The 23,877-nt window shown below is 41.0% G+C and overlaps 1 protein-coding gene across 1 annotated transcript in view; it reads left to right on the top strand.

Moving 5' to 3' along the window:
• The first annotated feature begins 7,117 nt into the window (after window positions 1–7,117).
• The window catches only part of LOC102915457 (putative maltase-glucoamylase 2), an 81,676-nt gene continuing 64,916 nt past the window's right edge, over window positions 7,118–23,877 (top strand). Inside the window, exons 1-9 of the mRNA XM_076566443.1 lie at window positions 7,118–7,223; window positions 14,088–14,164; window positions 18,313–18,436; window positions 18,542–18,651; window positions 18,910–19,064; window positions 19,804–19,975; window positions 20,997–21,096; window positions 21,865–21,977; window positions 23,738–23,863. Of these exons, the coding sequence (XP_076422558.1) occupies window positions 7,118–7,223; window positions 14,088–14,164; window positions 18,313–18,436; window positions 18,542–18,651; window positions 18,910–19,064; window positions 19,804–19,975; window positions 20,997–21,096; window positions 21,865–21,977; window positions 23,738–23,863 (1,083 nt within the window). The remainder of the gene's footprint in view (window positions 7,224–14,087; window positions 14,165–18,312; window positions 18,437–18,541; window positions 18,652–18,909; window positions 19,065–19,803; window positions 19,976–20,996; window positions 21,097–21,864; window positions 21,978–23,737; window positions 23,864–23,877) is intronic.

Below are 23,877 nucleotides of genomic sequence, written 5' to 3'. Positions count from 1 at the left end.
GCATGTAGATGTCCAAGGCTGATATCAGAAATCTTTTTTCCTCACTCATACATCTTATTCACTTGAGGCAGTGTCTCTCTGTCTAATCCAGATTTTGCTTACATAACTACTCTTGCTAGTTATCTTGTTCTGTGGATCCCATCTCTACCTTTCCACACTGGAATCACCAGAGAGTCAGCGTGCCAACCTGGCATTTACTGAATTCTGGGATCTGGACTCCTGGGCACCTTAAGAGCCCAGGTTTTTGTTGACTCAGCTATAGCCCTAGCCTGATATGATTCATATTAATGGAGAATAAATCTTTTCAATAATTTAGCAGAAGATAGTCAACTGATGGGTTGAGGTTAATAAGAATAGTGAAGCCTTCCGATTTCCACCCCTCAACCTCGGTTTCTCTGAGGACTAAAGGTTCTCCCTAAACTCCTTTTGGCAAATTATCTGTTGGTTATTGCTCCTCACTCTCATTTCTTGTCTTGAATTGTCACACAATAATTTGAAGGACACCTCAATTAAAAACTTGATTATGTACCTACGTGAAAATATTTATATAAATGGTAATAGCATTGTCCTGAAGGACAGGAGTGAAGGAAAATGTAAAGTCAGAGAAAAGGAAAAATCAACACAAAAAACTGGAGGGCTTGTTTTTTTCCCACTGAGTTTTTATCGTTTTTGCATAGGCGGTGGTTTAGTGTCTGGGAACACGGAAGGAAAGAGACTGGGCAACTGGCCATCGGAGGTGTCGCACAGACTTCTGTCAGGAGGTGAAAGCATTTATAGTTTAGGGCACCATTAAGACTTGACTCTAAGGAATCCCAATGACTGTCCGTGCTGGGTCATTGGGAACATGACTCAAACTTACTGGGGGAAGTAGTCCAACTGGACTGGTGACTTCCTTTTAGCACCAAATTTGTTTTAAAAGATAAGTTTAAAGGATTCTCTAGAGTTTAAAAAGGAAATTTTAGTTTTTTTTGTGCAAGTTATATTTAGATGAGTATTGAATTGGCAGGTAGGAATTGGGACTGGGGTAAAAATGAAGGATCATGTTATGTTTAAACATGTTCATTTGGGTTTAATCTTGGGGGCTCTTGAAACAGTAACAGATCACTGAATATAAGAATCTCAATCCCTAGGTTAGAAATACAGGTTGAATTGTTATCAGGTATTGTGTGGGTCACATGAAAGATGGAGACTGCTCAAAGAGGGTGGGTAATTTAAAAAGGAGCTCTGGGACCTTATGAGGGATAGCAGCATTTAACAACACAGGAGACCAACAGACAACTGAAAAGAATCCAGGACTGTAGGTAGACAATTCAATGTTGAGCACATCAATAAGTGGAATGCTTCAGGAGAAGAGAGTGGTATGGTAGGGTGGGGTGATTAAGACAGTGCCCATTGTATTTGACAACTTAGATGCTGGTGACCTTGGTAAAATTATATTCAGTGGAATGCAGGAAGCACAAGCAGTGCCAGTAATACACGAGGAAGCAATAAGGACAGCGTGCAATAGTGTAGAATTATGTTGTTGTTGTTGTTGTTTTCTGTTTGGAGACAGTCTGATGTTGCTCAGGCTGGTTTCAAATTCACTATTAAGTAGAGGAAAGCCTCGAACTTCTGGCCCTCCTGTGTCTACCTCTCCAGTGTTGAGATTCCCGGTATTCTGCCTGTTTGTGCTGTGCTGAGGACTGAACTCAGAGCATTGTGCGTGTTAGGTGAGTTACATTCACAGCTTAAGGGTGACCTTCTGGAAGGATAGCTAGGAAATGAAAAAGAAAGTTGAAATCGTAGCTACAGAAGAACAGATTCAACGACATCTCGAGAGACACCATGATTAGAATAAGCAGATTTGGAGGGGGAGCTTGACAATACCAGAAAGGAAAGATTTGACAGATGGAGGATTTTTCTAGCTCCAGTTATGAAGGAGCTAGAAAATAAGAGCAAGAATCAAGCTCGGACAGGAGAAAATCATCTTCCACTGAGAACATTGGGAGAAAGATTGGAGTTGACTCAGCTCTGCATAAGTTTTCAAGAAAAGCTTGTGCTGAGAGGCAGGAGATGAGGTAATTTCTGTAAAACAGTTACTTTTCCTTTGTGGAGATGATACTGTGTAAGAATAAGATGGAGATAACCACAATTGAACATTTACAGAAGGACTTGAGTTTTAACTGATGCTCTGAGAATGAGAGGAGGTGGGAAGACCATCCATCCTTGGGTCACAGGTGCAAGTTTTGGGGGGAGGTGATGAACCCTGGTGACATCTATGTTCAGACAAAATATCAATACAGAAATGAAGGCCTGGCTCCTTTTTCAGAGTGTATATTCAGTTACGATATAAGGATAAATTGCAAATTATATAACAAATATTGAGATGTAGGTCAGTCATGGGTAAGAGCTAGAAATTTCTGAGAGTACAGAGAAACAGAAGCCTAGATGCTGTTAAAGAATAAAGATTTGCCCCTGTTCTAGTTTCTTTTCTGAAGCTGTGATAAAACTGTTGGAGATCTCTCCTGGAGCTTCCCTCTCCAGACCCCACTCTTCAGAAACCCTGTCAATAGTCAGCTCCTCCCCTGGGGCTGCTCAAGACCATCCCTAAAGGCTATTTTAGACCTGGTCTTCAGACCTGCCATATGCTCTCCCTCCTGCCTTCCCTAGAGTCACCTGGGAGTTGCTTTGCTTTGTTTATTAAACCTGGACTTATTAATTTGGCTTGATTGGCTTATTGCTTCAGTGGAGGATACCTAATGACTGGGGATCCAATACTTATCAAAAACTCCGTGACCAAGGCAATGTAAAGAAGGGAGAGTTTGTGTGGGCTTATGGTTCTAGAGGGACCCAGGTGTCCATTATGGTGATGAGACATGGCAGCAGGCAGTCGTGGTGGCCAAAGGAGGCAGCTGAGAGACCACATCCTTTGCTGTGAGCACAAAGCAGAGAGAATGTACCAGAAATGGGGTCAGGCTATAAACTCTCAAAGCTACCCTACCCTCTGATGGACTTCCTGCTCACCTGTCACCCTCAATAATCTGAGCTGTGCACTGCTAAAAGTTAGTTGTCTGTGGAGAGTCCTTGGGTATTCTCATTTGTGGTGGCCTTTCTCCAGTGGCCCATTTAATTCCCAAGACAAAGATCACCTTTAAGAATCAATCCATAGTGTTTTTAAGACCAAATTGAGTTCTAATTATGCTGTTGCTTGATTTTATATTGTTCTAAATTTGAATAGCTGTTTACTGCTAAGTCATGACAATTTATTTTTGAAGGGGATGTTAAATAAACCTGAAACTCCTATAGTAAAGGAATTGAGTATTTTTTAGGGGAAAAATAAAGTATGCTTTTGTGGCCACAAATGGGTCTCTGATTTTAGGTGGCAAGCTGGGTTTTATGAAGAGAGATATCTCTTCTTGGACTCCCACTGAGGACAAGGGCTTCTTGTCTGTATTTTTCTGCCAGACCTTTGGGTCAGGTGTCTGGGAGACAGCCTTGAACTCCTGGAAGGACTCAGTCTGTCCTCTCTCCAGTGGCTCCTGGCATTGTCTCTCAGGGCTCTAGGCTGTGGGCTTGTAAACACAGTGACTAGAGGTTGTTTACTATGCATTATTCAGCACCTCCCCAGCCAGAGGTGACCTCTGTTCTGTCCAAGACGCCTCCCAATGGCACTTGCACTACACTCCCTGACCCACCCTGCAATATCTGTCCTTGTCCTTCCTTCATCCTCTCTTGCCCTGCTCCTCCCTCCCTCCCTCCCTCCCTCCCTCCCTCCCTCCCTCCCTCCCTCCCTCCCTCCCTCCCTCCCTCCCTCCCTCAGTCATCTCCCTTTTCATTCTTTTGCTGCATTTCCTGGCACTTGCCCTAGACATTCAGGGTCAAACAAGGCTATTCATTCTCCAGTGTGATTGCGCTTTTTTATTAGCGATCTGTAAAGTTCAGCTGAACACGAACCCTTCCTAAGCTTCTTCCTAAGAATTCTGTTGACTGAAGTCTGCCACCTCTCTTCAAGGTTTTAGTGGATGGTCCTACCCCTTGAGGTTACCCTGAAAGGGTGTCATGAATAAAGTCACCTCTGCTGGAGATGTGTAGCTACCTGGTTTGGGATTAAGATGGTCAACTACCATCTTGTGACTTGTCAAGTACAGCTTGCTAGAGCTGAGGTCCTAAGCTCACCTGCCTAATTCCAGAGCTGAGCCATTTGCTTGTGGCAGATAAGGCCCCTCTGTGGGTACCAGTCCTAATTGCAGAGGCTCAACCGATGGCTGGTTCTAAACTGATCTGTGTCTTTATCACTTTGAGCACCACAGGTTCTGACTGCTGCTTTCCCCAGAAACCATGGTCTCCTGAAAGAGCAGGTGGACTCTGCACAGTGTATGCGTAGATTGCTTCCCCATGCTTCAACAAGGTCATTAAAATGGACACTACGGCACTGAGTGGAATTTAATGAAATGCAAAGGCCTCTCCTTCTGTCCCCACACTGTGACTCGTCCAAAGTCCCCTAAAAGAAAGGAGACAAATGTCCCAAATTGTGTCTGCATGTCCTCCTTTGCTCTTAAAACAGAATTATGCCATTGTTAAAGTTTGCTCATGTCAAGTACACGGCTGTGGTCAGAATCAAGGGGGAGTCTCTTTGGCTTGGTTCTTCTACATCCTTTCCTTACAGTGCTCTCGAGGACTCCTCGGGCCCAAGGCACAACCAAGACATGGGTGGGGCTGCCGGTTTTCACTGGGGTCCCACAGGTTCAGAGAGCGTTTCCTTCCCAGGGCGCTTGGGACCATGGTGCCATATGCCGTGCCTTTCTGTGTCTGTCATGCTGTTGAGGACTTGGGTAGATGCCTTTGGGGAAGGCACATTCAGGCAATGGCAGTGCTCTTAGAGGCCTTCAGTGTGACGGGATCTCCACTGAGTCTTTGGATGTGGGATGGCAGAGCGACAGTACTCCTTCCCTAGAGACAGATGGTGTATGGAAATGTGTGTGTTCATCATACAGTTAAGGGCTGTATCTGACCTTGGTGTTCACAACAGATGATTGTATTCTCACCTTTTAAATGTAGAAATATCAAAGAACATACATGAGAAAACAATTTACGAAAACCCACGAAGCAAACAACAAGATGTAAGTAAGGCAGTAAAAGAAAGGAAAAAAAAAGACATAAAGGCTCGGGAGATGTCTCAGGGGGTAAAGTGCTTGCTGCACAGTTACGAAGACCTAGGATTTGAACCCTAGCACCAACATAAAAGCTGGAATGGAATGTCTATATCTGTCTGTAGCCTCAGCTCTGATGGATGCTGGTAGAGACAAGAGGACTCCCAGGGCTTACTGGCCTACATATCTAGCCACAACAGAGGGCTCAGGTTCAGGGAGAGACCCCATCTCAAAAGTGAGAAGAAGGTACCTATTACCCAGCTCTGGCCTCAACATGTATACTTATAGGAGTGGGTATTGTACACATTCATGTACGTATAGGTATAACACACACACACATACACACACAGAAATGGGTAAATTATGTAATTATATTTTAATTAAAAAAATATTATAAAAGAAGAAAAGGGGCCGGGTGGCGGTGGTGCACGGCTTCAATCCCAGCATTTGGGAGGCAGAGCCAGGTGGATCTCTGTGAGTTCGAGGCTAGCCTTGTCTACAGAGCAAGATCCAGGACAGGCATCAAAACTACACAGAGAAACCCTGTCTTGAAAAATCAAACAAAACAAAACAACAAACAAACAAACAAACAAGTAAAAAACGAACAAGAAGAAAAGGGCATAAGCTTGTGAACAATAAATGAGTAGTGTTTAGGACTCCCAAAGTGCAACAATTCAAGAGACTGATGAATTCTGTGGTAGATCTCAGGTGTGGGTGTGGTAGACAATAATAGTGATTGGAGTTGAGGGGTTCCCTGGAACCATAAGGTGATGCTGAACTTGCTACAATTGGGGCAAAAATGTGTGACATGGTTCAGAGTCTGAACTGGGTTTTGTAGATGAAGGGACACAGGCCCAACCAGATAAACCACCCCTCTGTTAGGAAACAAGGGACACAATTCACGGCCCTGATTCCTAGTTGACGCATTCTCCAACACTGCAAACATTTTAGCACTTAGGCCAAAGCATGGACCCCAGGCTTAGGTAAAACTACCAAACATACATGTGTTTGTGTGCCATGAATGTCAACACAAGCATTCTGCTGGGATCAGGATCAAGTTTATTTACGTTATCAGGTTCTTATAGGTTCAATGATTCACTGTGCACCTCAGCACCATGCCATGGGAATCGGAAGGAGACTTGGAATTGTTCTTTCTTGATTCTCTTCTCCCTAGTTGTATCATCTTTCCTTCTACATAGGGTGAGTGTAAAGATCATCCCTCCATCCTAAGTACATTTGCGCTCTCTCTCTCTCTCTCTCTCTCTCTCTCTCTCTCTCTCTCTCTCTCTCTCTCTCTCTCTCTCGTTCTTTATGTTTTATTTGCTTTTCCTTGGAAAACGACTGATATCTGGGATGGAGATGGCTTAACAGACATTGGCTCTTGCAGTTAAAAAGACTCAAGTTCAATCCTGTAACCCGCATGGTGGAACTAGATAACTGATTCTTGTAATGTGTCATATTACCTCCATATATGCACTGGGGAGACAAACGTTTATTGAAGCAATTTTTCTGGTTTATGTAAATAGAAAAGCTGATAATCAAGTCTATTTTGGAAACACATTGACTTCTGTGTATGTATCTGTGTGTGTGTGTGTGTGTGTGTGTGTGTGTGTAGTGTATGTGTATACACGGGTGCAGGTGTATATGCATATGTGAACATGTGTATGTAGAGGCCAAAAAAACTAACAATGGATGTCTTTTTCTGTTGTTCTCCACTTTATATTTTGAAATAGTTTTTCTTATTGAATCCTGAGTTCAAAGATTCATCCAAACTACCTAGCCAGCAGAACTCAGGATCTTTCTGTCTCTGCCTCCCTAGCATGCCCAACTGGGGTTCCAAACATAGGGCCTTGTGATTTGAACCAAGTACTTTCATGACCAAGCCACATCATCATTTTCACGTGTTGACTATTTGATCATGATGTGTCCTCTGGCTGGCGGATGAGCCTCTGTGGTTTATGTTAACCTGATTTTCTGTTTCTGTCTAGATGGCGAGAAAGCTCAGTATATTGGAAATCCTTCTGATCATCTTCAATATAGTTGTATTGGCAGTAGACATCCTTTTATTGCTTCTTGTGCTGGAGAATCCTTCAGGTAAGGGTGATGGTGGGTGCCACACTTGGAGGATGGGCAAAAGAAGTCCTCTCTGGATGCCAGAAATGTCATTTTATTCATTCATCATCATCCCACATCAAGCTATTCAAAATCTTTCTCCATGATTCATTTAAGTCAACCTTCAAGATAAGTGTACTTTCCTTCCTTCCTTCCTCCCTCCCCTCTCCTTCCTTCCTTCCTTCCTTCCTTCCTTCCTTCCTTCCTTCCTTCCTTCCTTCCTTCCTTCCTTCCTTCCTTCCTTCCTTTCTCTCTCTCTCTCTCTCTCTCTCTCTCTCTCTCTCTCTCTCTCTCTCTCTCTCTCTCTGCAACTAAACTTTGGATGTAAATGATATTTTGGGCACTCTGAGCCCATCTGATGCAGTTTCAATAGAATACAAAATTAGGCTCACCTGATGCCCAGTCTGCAGTATAGATTCATAAGTAATGAAGCTCTTGATGAGAAGGAGCAGTACCAACTCCATCACCATGGAAATGGACATTAGCTCAGAGGAAGTGGAGGGCCAATGAAGCCAGACTTGTGCACCAATTAACATTAGCCTCTAACCTGTATCAAGACTGAACAGCTGAGATTTCTTCACAGATGCCTTTGAAACTTGCCCTCCCTTTCTCTTTCTCTCTTCCCCACCCACACACTCATGCAGGCATTTACACATAGAGAAGCATCAGAGTAACTTCTCCTCAATGCAAATGTTATATTTTAAATAGTAAAATAACATATATAACACTATATATAATATAAACAATTGTTTTCCTCAGGAAGCTGAGGTAAAAGTGGCATGCATTTTTTAGTACAATGGGTTACATAGTAGTGAGTTCCAGGCTACACTGTAATATGAGATCCCATGTCCCCTGCCCCCAAAGCAACAATAATAACATAAAATAAAGATCTATGTTACTGAAATTTGAATGTGGGGATTCTGTTTTAGAAAGTTCTTCCCTGCTGTAGATTAGACACAGTGAAGATGAGCTGTGCTTCCCCGCTGTAGATTAGACACACAGTGAAGATGAGCTGTGCTTCACCACTGTAGATTAGACACAGTGAAGATGAGCTGTGCTTCCCTGCTGTAGATTAGACACAGTGAAGATGAGCTGTGCTTCCCTGCTGTAGATTAGACACAGTGAAGATGAGCTGTGCTTCACCACTGTAGATTAGACACAGTGAAGATGAGCTGTGCTTCACCACTGTAGATTAGACACACAGTGAAGATGAGCTGTGCATTCCCGCTGTAGATTAGACATAGTGAAGATGAGCTGTGCTTCACCACTGTAGATTAGACACACAGTGAAGATGAGCTGTGCATTCCCGCTGTAGATTAGACACAGTGAAGACGAGCTGTGCTTCCCTGCTGTAGATTAGACAGTGAAGATGAGCTGTGCTTCCCTGCTGTAGATTAGACAGTGAAGATGAGCTGTGCTTCACCACTGTAGATTAGACACAGTGAAGATGAGCTGTGCATTCCCGCTGTAGATTAGACAGTGAAGATGAGCTGTGCTTCACCTCTGTAGATTAGACACAGTGAAGACGAGCTGTGCTTCCCCGCTGTAGATTAGACAGTGAAGATGAGCTGTGCTTCCCCACTGTAGATTAGATACACAATGAAGACCAGCTGTGCTGACTGCAGGGTCGCCTGTGCATTGTCTTCCCTCCTCTCTCTCTCACCCTCCCTTTTTCCTTTTATTTATTTATTTTTCTCTCATACAACCCATCATGACCACAGCCTCCTCTTAGTCTCCTCCACTCCCCTCAGCATCCCCCACTTCCTCTCTTCCCGAGATTCACTGTTCCTCCATTTCCCTTCAGAAAAGAGCAGGCCTCCCACTAATATCAGCCGAACACAGCATAACAAGATACCGTGAGACTAGCCACAAACCCCCATGTCAAGCCTGGACAAGGCAACTTGGTAGGACAAAAAGGGTTCCAAGGGCAGGTAAAAGAATCAAAGAACCCCTCCTCCTCCTGTTAGGAGTCTCACCAAAACCTCAAGCTAAGCAACTGCAGCGTGTGTGCCGAGGGCCTGGCTCACATCCTCGCAGGCTCCGTGACTGCTGCTTCCATTTCTGTGAGCCCCTATGAGCCCTGCTTATTTGATTCTGTGGGCTGTGATCTCCTGGTGTCCTCCATCCCTTTCACTCCTACAGTCCATTCTCTCTTTCTTCTTTGGAGGTTCCCCAGCACCACCTAATGTTTGGCTGTGGTCTCTGCATCTGCTCCCATCAGCTGCTGGAAGAAGCCTCTCTGATGACAACTGGGCTAGGCACAGATTTATGAGTATAGCAGAATATCATTAGAAATTATTTCATTGACTTTTTTCCAGTCATGTTTGGTTCTATCCTAGGCCTCTGGGACAGGCAGTGTCATGCATGGGGTCCCTCTTGTGGCTTGGGCCTCAAGTTAGACCGGTCATTGGTTGGCCACTCCTACAAGCTCTCAGCCACCATTGCTCCAGTATATTGTGCAGGCAGGACAGGTTATATAGATCAAAGGTTCTGTGCCTGGGTTGGTGTCCCAGTCCCACCACTGGAGGCCTTGCCTAGTTACAGAAGGTGCCTGGCTCAGGCTCCATATCCTCCAAATTAGGGTCACTTTCATAGGTTCTAGGAAGGTTACACAGTACTAGGTTTCCACGTTGCCCCCTAGATGCTCCCCAATTTCAGTTATCTCTCCCCATTCTCTCTCTCTCTCCGTTCTCTCTCCCCTTCACTCCTCTCTGAACAGTAAACATGACATCACTTTCCAGGAAAAACTGTAATTATCAAAGAGAGTTGGAAGGTCATTGTGGAGTATATCTTGAGCCCATTCCTACTTCCTTGTGACATTTTAAATAACAAAATAGATTACTACCTAGTGTAGGTATCTCTTCTTTTACTTAGTATAAAATTGAATTTCATGTACTCATTCATGTTAAAACACACTCTGATTCGTCTAGAGCAGTTAACTCTTTTCACTGTTGTTACACAATTGACTCTTCTATGATATTTTTTGAAGCTGTGTACCCATGAGTTGAAAACAGAAATGTTGTTGCGTGTTACAGGACTTCTTTCTTTCCCCCAAGACTGCATATATTTCACTGTTTATGATACATTCTTTGTCCATTCAACCTTCACTGGGCATGGAAGATGTTTGCACATCTTGGCCATTGTGAAAAGTGCTACAGTTAATATGCAAGTGTAACATTTGTTTAAGAGCTAGATAGACCTCTAAGTATTCAGAAGTGGTATTAAAGGATCGTGTGGTAGTTTTGTTTTCAATTCTTTATCAGTAGCACACAGGATTTAAGTTTTTCACATTCGCACCTACAGCCATCTTGTCTTTGGTTTGGTCATAGCCAAATGGACTTATGTGAGATGGTACCTTTGCTATGATGAGACAATGGTTTTGATTTTCAAATCCCTGGCAACCAGTGATGTTCAGCATCCTTTACATCTGTTGGCCATCAGTAGGTTTTCTTTGGAGAAATACTAATCAGTATCTTTATCTAATTTTAAAGCAAGTTAGTCATTTTGGGGAAAACTAACTTCTTATCAGGCATCTGGCTTACATATGCATATAGATTCCCACTTTCTCTGTGTGGCTGTATCCCTTCCTTGATGGTTTCTACTACTCAGAAGACTTGATTTTGTATAGTCCCATTTGTCTAATTGCTTTTGTTGCCTGCATTCTTTGCAAAGTCAATTATGATGTTATTTCCATATTTTTCCAAGATTTCAGACTTCATGTTTCAGACTTCATGTTTAAATAAATCATTAATCCAGTTTAACTGCCTCCCAGAGAGACATAAAATAATAGAAAGATATATGGAATCTTTTTTAAAACAGTAAACAAAGGCACTGGAGAGTCCCTGTTATACTCACAGTAACTGCTGCCTGGAACTGGATGAAATCCTGGTTTGGAAAGCTCATAAAGCCTCTGACTCTGTTATTGTTAAGTGGAAGAAGGCTCAATTAAGTTGATAAAGACTAAAACAATAATGCTAAATTTGAGTGAAAGTGTACATTTAAAGTAATATCAGAAATATTTTTCCATTCTGTTTTACAGATGACTGAAATGGGTGGAATAAAATTAAAGTTAAAGCCCAGTATGGTGACTCATTGTTAGCATTGCAGCATTGGGAGGCAGAGGCAGGAGTTTGCCATGAATTCAAGATCAGATGGGCTACTTAATGAGTTCCAGGCCAGCCTGGACTACGGAGTGAGAATCTGTTGAAAACAAACAAACAAAGAAATAAGTAGACAAACAACCCAAGCATAAACAAATAAACCAAAAATCAATTGGCTAATTCAACTGGATATACTCATGCAATAATGGAAGGGTTCAAACTATAAACTTTTAGCAAACAAGACAAATATAAGAACATTCAAAACCTCAGTTTAATAACTGAAACTCAAGTTTAGAAACCAAAAGGGGTAGAGGGAAATAGCAAGATTGGATTTTTTTTTAAAAATTGAAAATTATTGGCCTTTAAATGACATTATCTAGCAGAGAAAAACATAGGCCACAGGAAATATATTAACATTTTCAAATGACACATATGATACTACTGAACATCTAGAATACATAAGAAATACTACAACTCATTTAATACTGTTCTTTTTCTAAGTGGATGCAGTTATTAATATGACTCCTAATGACTTGTTGCTATTCCCATGGATCAATGCATTACTCAACCTTCATCAGAGAAGCTTCTTCCTGCACTAGATGGCAACACAGAGACCCTCAACTGGATGTTCAGAGATAAGAGATTGTGGAATGCTCAGCCCAAAGTGGAATGGACATATCACACTGCTCTCACAAAAGCTCAGAGTACTTTGCATAAGAGGAGGTAGAAAGATTGTAAAAGAGCCAGAGACTTCAAAGAAACAGTCAGTTCAGGACACAACACAGAGGTTGCACATGGGAACTCACAGTGTTCTGAGAGCATGCACAAGACTCATGTAAACTCAAGCAAGACAAAGACAAAAATCCCAGCATGGAGTGGGGGAGTGGGCACAGAATGCCACTGCTAGCCGAGGAGTTGTTGCTATTCAGTAGTTGTTGCTATGGAAGGGAGAGCTCTTTTTTTCTTTTTCTTTCTTCCTTCCTTCCTTCCTCCCTCCCTCCCTCCCTCCCTCCCTCCCTCCCTCCCTCCCTCCCTCCCTCCCTCCCTCCCTCCCTCTCTCTCTCTCTCTCTCTCTTTCTTTCTTTCTTTCTTTCTTTTTTCTCCTCTTTTCTTTTTTTTAAGAGAACTTTCTTTAATGAGATACCTTTGTTAGGTTGGCCACAGTGTAGGGCAGGCCTTTGTCCAAGAGTAGCTGGGCAACAAAAATGGATTTTATGGGAGGGGGAAAAAAAAGAAAAAACTCAAAGTTGGGTAGGTAGTGAAGAAAGAGTAGAAAAAGTAGTATGGGAGGAATCTGGGAGGTAAAATGATCAAAATACATTGTACAAAATTCTCTAAGAATAATACTAATGCAAAAATCATGGTTCATAAACAAATAGAAAAGCAAATTTTTAATAAACAAAGAATATAATTAGACCATACTCCATAGAAGATCTACAAATGACCCTAAGACTAGAAAGCATATGCAGCATCATTAATTATTTGGAGAAAACAAGCAATCAATGAGATTATTCTTCATTGAGCTGACTATATTAAAAAATATGTAGCTAGTGGTGATCTCAGTTCACAGAATCTTGGAGTCTTCATATAGTCCCAAGAGGAAAATAATGATGCAGTCACTTCCGTAGTTTGTAGACAGTATTAAAGAATGACTCAGCAGTTCCATTTTCAGACTTGTAACCTCTAAGAGAACTAAAAACAAAACAAAACAAACAAACAAGCAAACAAAAAACCACTTTCACACAGAAACTGCTGCAGAAGAGAATCATGTGTAACAGTCACACACATGGTGGAATCAACATAAATGTTCACCAATTATATTATGTTTGGATAATAGAATATGATTTGCTCACCAAAGGAAATGAAATAGCAATACAAGGAAGAACATTGGAAAGCCCATGAGAGACACATTCTGTTTATATAAAATAACCAGAATCGACAAATATAAGGAGACAGAAAATAGATGCATATTTTCCTGAAACCAGAAGAAGAGGTGAATAGAAAGAGACTGCTAGTAATTGTGTGATTTCTTCTGGATTTGATGAAAGTGTTCTAGAATTATTGGTAGTTAATGCTTTTCCAACTTTGTAAAAACTAAGGAGAACCGCAGTGTCTTAGTTTCTATTGCTGTGATAAAGATCGTGACCAAAAGCAACTTCAGGAGGAAAGAACCTGTTTTGTTTTAAACTTCTAGATAACAGTCCATCACTGAAGGAAGTCAGGGCAGGAACTCAAGCAGGGTAGGAACCTAGAGGCAGGAGCTAATACACAGGCTATGGAGGGGTGCTGCTTACTGACTTGCTCTTCATGGCTTACTCAGTCTGCTTTCTTATAGAACCCAGGACTACCAGCCCAGGGATGGTACCACCCACAATAGGCTGAGCCATCTCACATCAACCACTAACTGAGAAAATGCACTATGGACTTGCTCACAGACCTATCTTGGGACATTTTCTCAATTGAGATCATTCTAAAATGACTCTAGCCTGTGTCAAATTGACATAAAAAACTAGGTAGCACATAGAGAATTACATGTTTTAAGGGGTTGAATGTATGGTCAGAGGATTATATGTCTTAAAAAGTCAACCAACTAATTTAAAAAAATAAGTGATTTAACATTCAAAGAAGTGAACATCATGCACAAATACTGGTGTCAGCTACCAGTGATTAGATTGGTGAACAGACCTAGAATTTGTACCTGTGATTATACTACAAGTACCAACTTTGGTCTCTACTCTCTTTACAGGTTCCTTTACTCCCGAGTGTCCAAACATCGCTGTGTCAGAAAGGATAGACTGTGCACCCGGCCAGGTGGTGACAGAGGTCAGCCATGGGGTCCTTGCTGGTAGCCTACAGGGTTTTATTTTAAATAAATGAGTATGTTAATCAGGAAGGGAGAAATGGTGGGCGAGTCTTATGGGTCTGGAATTTCTTGTCCTGATGTTAATAAAATTAACATGTGCACTAAGGAAGTAACAGGCCAGAAAGTGAGGTGCAGGTGCAGACACGTTCCAAAGTCTGAAGGAGAAGAAGGGAGAGACCAATGCTGGAGCCACTGCCAGGTGTGGGATGACCTTGGAGAGGTCAAATGTTTGTGGACTAGCCTACCGTTCCTCTAGAAGTGGGCCAGCATGCAAGTGTGGTTGACTAAATACTTGTTACTCCATGTAACAAGAGCCTCTGAAGTTGAGTAACTGGCAACTCAGCTCCCAATGGACATGTGTGAAAGAACAGATTTCCCTCTTGGATGATGCCCATGAGAATATCAAATACTTGAACCTTGTTTTGTAGTTACTGTTGACTTATGTGGTAATAGTAGTGTATATTTGGACTTCATTTCTGTAGCCTATATTCTATTGTCTCTATCCAGTATTGTTATATTTAGGTAGGAATTAATACTGTGTTAAGTTTTAGGTTTTAAGAACTGATATCTTAGTATATCTTCTTACTATAAAGAGATAGACAGCCTCTCTTTTATTTTTATATCTATCTATCTATCTATCTATCTATCTATCTATCTATCTATCTATCTATCTATCATCTATCTATCCACCCACCCACCCTCTCTTCCTACCTATCTATGGTTTTTCAAAACAGAGTTTATCTGTAGCTCTGGCTGTCATGGATCTCACTATGTAGACCAGGATAGAATCAAACCCAGAGATCTGTCTGCCTCTGCCTCCTGAGTACTGGGATTAAAGGAAATCATACATTTTTGTGTGTGTATGTTGTCCTTAATATGTGTTTTATTGTGAAGTTTTGTCGTAGTGAAGTTCTTTCTGGGTATTTCATAGCTTTAGGGGTTTTGTTTTATTATTTGTTTATAATTTTTTATTTATTATTTGTTAATTTGATAAAAAAACAAATTTATGATTTGTTTTTTGGGGCAGGGTTTCTCTGTGTAGCTCTGGCTGGCCTGGAACTCTGTAGACCAGGTTGGCCTAGAACTCACGGAGATCCACCTGCCTCTGCTTCCTGAGTGTGAGTATTAAAGGTGCACATCACCGCTACTACCCAGTCATAGCTTCAGTTTTTATTGCAAATAGAATTCATTGTATTTCTAGCTGATGCTTATTTTGATTATAATGATGTTCTTACTAATGATTATTTTATATGTATTACCTTTAATTTAAATTATCATTATTTATTGTTTAATTGTTGATCAACTTAAACTTGCTAGCTACCATTTCTCAAAAAGTTTTTCCTAATTTTTTAATTTGAGATACTAATTATAGTTACATCCTGAACAAATAAATGGTGCCCCTGCTTTGTTTTAGCTTTTGTTTTTCATTCATTCATAAACTCCCTTGCACTTTGTAGTTTTGCCAGATGCATTCACATAAGTGATGATGTTCAGAAACCCCGTTGTTGCACAAACTTTAGGGAAAGTTCTTTTTTTTCTTAATTTTGAACCTCCTTTCTTCTTTCATTGAAAGAATTCACAGTGTTCAGGAGAGGACCAAGTTGTAGTAGGATGGTTGTCGTTTTCTTCTGGGAAACTGGTGTTTAGGGCCAGGGTTTTCTACTGACAATCGAAAGAGTTGTCCATGTCCACTCAGGCCGCCTGTCTGGGTCTGTAGCTTGCTCTGAGAGATGTGGAACTCCATGTGACCCTATAAACCTTACCCTGGGTCCCAGCTAATCCCAACCCCAGGCCAGTGGCTTTCCCCGGCCCCTGTATGGGTTATAGAATTGTCTGTGTGGCTGGGGGAATTATCCTCAGTCAGATCTGGTCCCCATCCTGGGCCTGCAACCTCTGCTCAAGGCCCTGGGAGTCGCTGACCCCTCACTCCTGTGGAGTTCCACCGGGCCCCACCCTGAATCTGCAGTGACGACTGCCTGTGGAAGCCACTGTCAAGTGTGAGATATGGCTTTTTATTTCTGGATAGCTGTGGTGCCTTCACCGAAAGAACATAGTTCGTAAGTGTGGACTGGCTTCTGCTATCCGTTTTTAAGTGGCTCTTCTGTTCTTTCACACTGCTGTAGTTACAATAGGGTTGGAATAGCTCTTATAAATCTGGAAAATCACTCTTATCTGCAGCGCACCACTACTCATTGCTTTAGTTTTTAAAAATTATTTAATGTTTTAATCCAGTTAAATATTATTTTTAGATGGAAAGTTTCTGCTTATTATTAGTATAGATTGGAAGTTGGTTTTGCAACCAGAAGTTTTCTTAAATTTACTTCTCAATTCTCCTCTTCTTTATGTAGAGCTTTTTGAAGTCTTATAATACAGTAATATTCTTTGAAAATAAAGATAAATTTAGTTTTAAAATATATATATATATATATTTCACTTCTTTTTCATCTCATGCACACACAAAGAAAATAATTTTTTCCTCTCTGAAATCTCAATAAAGTATTGAGATCATTTTTAAAGCCAATAATTCAACCACAGTAGCTTTTAGAAAATTAAACTATATAAAGTCCAATTTTTATCTAAGCATAGGAAATAGTGTGGTAAAATAATATCTATATATAAATAAGATTTCCTGATTTTGAAACAAGTTGTATACATTGTTAATAGAATTTAATCATCTATCAGAAACTCTGTTGCCACAATGCTGGCATCACACAGGGGTGAGCTAGCTGATTTCCAGGTGATTTCCTTGTCGGTTGTCTCTTCTTAAATTCTTTTAGCTATTTTTATCTAATGGCACAGAATCTATTTGGGAGATAAGTTAGGGACACGGTTTAGGGTTATATGGTATTATGGGGTAGGAGTGGGGAACAAGGAGACTGGTTGGGAGTCAACACCCATAGTCCAGACATGAGTTTAGGAGGGCTTTTTGGTTAGTGAGAAATGAGATGGAAAACAAAGGAAGCTATTATGGGGAAGCAATGTATGAAAGGGACACAGAGTTTGATTTATTGGTAATTACTCGTCTCCAGGGTTTGACCTTTGGTAAGTGGGGCTGAAAGAAACTGGCAGAACTGATTGCACACACAAAGATTATGTTTAACTGGATATTGATTTTCTTTATAGAGGCCTGTAGACTTTGACATAGTTTACTGCAGCGAAACTGAACTTTGGGGCTTCATGGACCTCAGTTTCAGAGGTGGTAGAGGTTCTCAGTGTCTGCCCCAGAGGCAGCTGGGATACCCAAAGTCCTTCTCTTCTAATCTGCAGGGTTTTTTTTTTATGTGAAAAGAACAAACAAGGTGGAGACTGTTTAATCTGGGATAATAAGTGCATATTTCAAAAGACTGTATGGCTAGAAATGCTAGGATTTTCTCGATAAATATTTACATTATAGTTATAAAAGTCATTCTGGCTTTTCAGACCAATTACATCTATTGACACCTAAAAATCTTGTCAGTAGTATTTGGAAATAAGCAATGGTATGACATCCTCTTAATCTTTATAGAAGAACCCAGACCAGATGCATTCTTTTAACAAGAGTCAGACATTCTAGCTGTGTACATAACAAATGGTGGAGTCCATTCATATTTTTCTTCTACTTCCAAATTCCTTCCCTAAAATCAAGGCAACAGCTTAATGTGTGCCCATCTCTTGATCTTGCCATGTCCATTGCTTTCTGTCTAACTTGCCCTGGTGCTTTAAGAACAGATTTACCTCTTACCTACCTAAAATGCCTCACCTAGACTATTAGCCTGGGAGAAATGGTTGGCTGTGTTTCCTTTGCCTTGGGAGATATTCTATTGGAACAGTCAACTCATCATGCCATCATTACTATTTTAATTGTCTAGACTTCCAACTAAACAGTTAGTTTAGTGAAACACAAGCTAAATATTACTTATCTGTGTTACCATTTTCTTCTCTGGTAAATCTAGAATGTGTGTTGTATGGCTAGATAACTGTATGAATAAATTGAGGATGACTACATGGATGAGTTTAATTATAACCTATCTCAAATCTTCCTTGTCATAACATGGGTTGTAAATTGGTAGGTAAGTAACACTTTTCTTTCTTTATTTTATGTAATGGTGGCCCTTTTCTATTGTTATAGGATGTTTGCCGATGGCAGTATAAATGCTGCTGGAATCCAGTGGCAGATACCAAAGTCCCTGGATGCTTCTTCCCTAGGAACTGGGGTTATGAAGTCACCAATGTCCTTACAAATACAAGCAAAGGTGAGCACTGCCCGATGGTCCCAGGAAGTCACTGTTTGTGGTCCAGCCAAGGTAGCTGCTAAATGAAAGCTAATACTGTCTCTTGCCCTCGTTCATTTACCTTAGGGTTGACTGCTCAATTGAAAAAAGTTGCATCTCCATCTCTTTTTGGAAATGATATCATTGATGCCCTCTTGACAGCTGAGTATCAGACATCCAATCGTTTTCACTTTAAGGTTAGTAAGGAGTTTACCGCTGGACACAACTCTTTAGATAGTGCAGAGGTCCCCTTTCTGAGGGCATCTCTGGAGGAGACAGGCAGGCATCTTGACTTGACTTGACAGGACACACTGTCTGGATGATTTCATTTCAGAAACCAAAATCTACAGGGCCAAGGTTTGGAGGCATTCCCATGGGCCACTGCTTCCAAGGCAGCATTATCCACAGCACTACAAGGGAGTGGTCTTACTCAGAATTCTATTTTCTTCTCTCAGATCACTGATTTCAATGAGATGCGCTATGAAGTCCCTCATGAAAACATCAACCTCATGAATGGGACTGCCGATGAGTCCGTTTTGAGCTACTATGTAGAGGTCATCAATAAGCCCTTCAGCATCCGAATAATGCGGAAGAGCAACAACAGAGTCTTGTGAGCTCCACACTCTTTGTCCATCTTTGAATACAGAGTCCCCATGTAACTCATCCTGACTTATACAGCAAGATGAGTAAGACATGGAAATGCATTTGATCCTCAGAAAAATGCAAAATTAGTACCGTGCCTAATTAACAATGGCAATCTGTTATGACTGTAAAGCAAAGAGTATGAAACTATAATGATACTGCTTACTAAGTTTCAGATATACATTTACAGTAAGTATCCACACATGCTTATTTATGGTTCTCATATGTTATGGACTAGGGAATTTTGTTGTTTTGAGTTACCAAAGTATCATTACCTCTGAATCTTACCTAACACCAATTTGGGCTTACACCACAAATTGCATGGCATGAAATATGAATACTAATGTCAAGAAAATCTGCACCCAAATCCTGATACTAGCAAGTCCCCAGTCACCTGTGTGCTATAAGGCCATATACCTCACTGCTTTTCCAGAGGGGCCTGGGCTAGCGATACTTAGCATCCACAGTCATATCTGGAGATGCACTTTGGTTCTTCCTCCAGTTATAAACCTGTGATGATGGAGTCCCATCCTATGATGCTCTACTAAATTCAAAGAGTTGATGATACCATGAGAACACCCTGGGGGCAGCAGGAAAATTGTTGCTGAAATCTGAGGTCACTCATCTCTGAGTGCATGTGGAGAGGCAGACACAGCTTTCTGCAGAGCCAGAGCTTCTGTGACTCTTATTCTCTCCCCATTGTCCAGGTTGGACACAGGCATTGGGCCTCTCCAGTTTGACCAGCAGTACCTGCAGCTGTCTTTCCGACTGCCCAGTTCCAATGTGTATGGGCTGGGGGAACACGTACACCAGCAGTACCTCCACAACATGAGCTGGAACACCTGGCCCATCTTCACCAGGGATGCCCTTCCCACAGAAGTGAGGCTCTGCCTACCCTGACCCCTGTTCATAGCTCACAGCCGAGAATACTCACCCTCCATTCCCAAAAATGGCTGACAAAAGTACAGCCATGTCTTATTTTTCACAATTTACATGAATTTGTTTTGAGGACTACTTGTTCTTAAGTTTAATAGATTTTTAAATTAGAAATACAGAAATTAAAAAAAACTTTCTTGGAAAAATAGAATTTAATGATAATAAGATAATATCAGAAAACAACCAGGCCTCTTGGTGCAAGCACATAATCACAGTTATTCGGGAGGCCGAGACAGGAGGCTTGCAACTAAAAGGCCACCCTGGCCTACAGAGTAAGTTCAAGACCAGCCTGGGCTAGAAGTAAGACCCTGTCTCAAAATTAAAACCATGAAACGGACTGAGTATGTTAGCAGTAGAAAGTTACATTTAAGTGTATGTGGGGTTCTGGATTCCATACCATTATCACAAAAAGACGAGAAGAAAATGCTTTTGCAAAAATGATGCTTTCTCGCTTTAGTAACTAAGGTGAGTAGAATATCAATCGAGGGCCATTCTCAGTGGAGTCAGTAGATGGAAAGTTCCTCGTTAACTGTTTTTGTATGGCATGTCAGCATGTTTCAAAGACAGCAGTATTGGCTGTTTCTTCCATTTCATGTAACATTTTGGGCTGTATTATTGCAGTATATCCTTTCTGAATAGTATTCTATAGAATACATGCACCATATTGTGTTTCCCCATTTACTATGATAATGCCATTTTGGTATAACATGATTAAATGTTGAGCAAGTATATTCATGAATTTTTGGTCCTGTGAGTCACATTTATTATTTATTTGTTTGTCTATTAGAGACAGAGCCTTGTTGTGTTGATCAAGCTGGCATGGAACTCATTGTGTATCATGGGCTGACCTAAAAGTAGTTATCCTCTTGCCTGTTTCCTAAGTACTGGAATTAAAGGTGTGTTTCAGGATAAATATTTTAAGCACATAATCCTGTTACTTCTGTTTTTCCTTTCTTGTTGACAGGGAATGGCTAATCTTTATGGAGCACACACATTCTTCTTGTGCCTTGAAGATACCAGTGGGGCTTCTTTGGGAGTTTTTCTGTTGAACAGCAATGCTATGGGTAGGAAGTATTTTTTTAATCTTCTCTGGATAGAAGTAGATTTAGATATGATGTTTTTATTTTTAAGGATTACCTTTATCATGAGAACCTCATATAATCCTCATGTGTTGCATGTAGTGCTTCTACTGAAACTAGGACCTGAGAGCCATTTAGCTGTTCAGAGATCCAGCTCAGACTTAGAGACACTTGACCTAAACCTCCTTCAGGGACTTCCTCTGATGGGATGCTTCTCCAAACATTGTGTGGATAACAGCATCCATTGATGTACACACTCCAAAGATACCTGTAGACTTGAGCATGTGTTGTTCTGTCTGCCTGTAGGCAGCAGACCGTGTTTGTGCAGTGTGTCTCAGCCTCACTCTACACCCATCTCCCTTCAGCTTTCTAATCAGTATGTGCCAAGAAGCACTATTGATTTAAAAATATAACTGTCATATATATATGTGTGTGTGCATATATATGTCAAACTTACCTGATAAGTTTCCACAATATTTTTCATTGGGATTAAACGATTCATATATCATAGAATTTATTCTAATATAGCCAGATAACAATAAAATTTTCTCTTTTTCCTCATAAGCAATATGAAACAAGACAAAATTTCACATTGATGGGTATCTTGTTCAAATTAACAAAATTCAGATAAAGTGAATGGATGTGATTCATTTTCTCTTGAAAATGAAACAGAATTTGTGACAACTAAAGCTATTCAAGCTTCCAAGAGGTGTATTTTCAAAAGATTCTAATCATTCATTTTAATCCTTCCAGAGGCCACACTTCAACCTGCTCCTGCCATCACTTACCGCACAACTGGGGGCGTTCTTGACTTTTACATTTTCCTGGGGAACACGCCAGAGCAAGTAGTTCAGGAGTACCTGGAGGTATGGCTCTGCCCTCCCTACTCTATTGCTACTTTATCATCTATTTGTTTGAGTTAACAAGAAGAAAGTTAAAATTATTAGTACATATTATGGATATAAATGCTGAGCTTACAAGTATTTCATTTTTTTCTTTGGTGAATTGACTGGATGTTTTTTGCATTACTGTAAGCACCATACAGGAAGCCTTGAGAAATGCCAGCGAAAGCTTAATTCTGCTTCCTAGGCATGCCCATTGTCTATCTCCTCTTGTTCCTCTGGGTATAATTATTCCAAGGACCCAAGGCCACAAATCCAAAAAGTGCATTCAATCAACAAATAAATAAATAAGAAGGAAGGAATTATATGAAATGGGAGAAAACTTATGATTAGGGGGCAGGGACTCTTAGAATGATACGGGACAGGGTTCTTCTTAGAGTATTGGCTTGAGGTGCTCAGAATTTTGAATACTTCAAGCATACAGTATTTTTTCACCCATCACACTCTTGAGTCATAAGGTATTACACTTTCATCATTGTCAAACACCACCATCTGCAGTTACATGAGTCATCTTTACACCATTCAAGCTCTGCGAAGCCAGGAATACTGTTGGCTTTGTGTCATTGTACTCTCGGTGCTTATGAGGGACCTTATGACACTGCAAACATTAAGAGATGATTGGATGAATAAATATTACTGTTTTTCAGGGCCAGAGTTATAGCTCGGTGGTAGAGCGCTTGTCTGCCATACATGAGACTCTGGCCTCTATTCTCAGCACCACTCAGCAACAGAACAAAGCACCAACCATGAGGGTTAGTGTTAATGGTCAAGGTGGCAGAACCTAGATTATCTAGGAGATGGGCCCATGGGAATGCCCATAGAGAACTCTCTTGAATAAATTAATTATATATCAAAACCTACCTTGACAGCAGATGAGACTATTTCTTAGGAGGATGGAGAGAACAAGGAAAGCGTTAGAAGTATTCATTGCTCTCTTTCTCTCTCTCCCTCTCTCCTTCCCCCTCCCCCAGATGCAATATGATCAGCTGCTTCAACCTTCTGCTGCTTTGACTTCTGTGCCATGATGGGCTGTAACTTGGGCCAGAATAAACCTTGTCCCCTTAAGTTGCTTTTATTAGAGGTATTTTATCACAGCAAAAAGAAAAGAAATTAAGACATCACCTTCCGACCCAATAGGACAATGACTGCTTTCCCCTTCCTCCATTTTTTTTTTTATTTTACTGTTGGGAATTCAACCAACACTTTCTTGCGTGCTAGGTAAACACTCTACCAACTGAGCTATATCTCCAGCCCATTTCCTTTTCTGTTTCTCAACCTTGCTAATGTTGCAGCCTTTAGTTCCTCATGTGGTGGTGACCCCTCCACCATGAAATTATATTGTTGCTACTTCATAACTGCAATTTTGCTGCTATTATGAATTATAATGTATATGTCTGATATATAGACTATCTGATATGTGACCCTCAAAGGAGTTTCAACCCACAGGTTGTGAACCACTGCCACAAAATGACATTATTAGTCCAACATATTCTGAAAATCCTATTTTGTACCACTGCTGCTGCTTTTGGGACACATTTAGTTATTTTAAATGATGAGAGACATGATATTTGGAGTTTTGCAGCAGGAGACTCTTTTTGTTTCTGACAAGACCTGGGGACTTTATAGAAAATGAAAAGGAACAAATGATTCAGATGGGCTTGCTGCTGCCATGTTCATTTGTGTTTGTTATAACTGCTCAGGTGCTTTTGCTCCTCTCTTCTCAGGTTGTTGGACGGCCATTCTTGCCTTCCTACTGGAGCCTTGGTTTCCAGCTCAGCCGCAGGGATTATGGTGGCATTAATGGGTTGAGACAGGTTGTAGATCGAAATCGTGATGCTGAGATCCCATATGTAAGTTGAGGCTT

Source organism: Peromyscus maniculatus, chromosome 3, assembly GCF_049852395.1.
Source record: "Peromyscus maniculatus bairdii isolate BWxNUB_F1_BW_parent chromosome 3, HU_Pman_BW_mat_3.1, whole genome shotgun sequence".
Lineage (NCBI taxonomy): Eukaryota > Metazoa > Chordata > Mammalia > Rodentia > Cricetidae > Peromyscus > Peromyscus maniculatus.
Note: the sequence above shows the minus strand (reverse complement) of the source record. Positions and strands in the feature narration are given on the sequence as shown.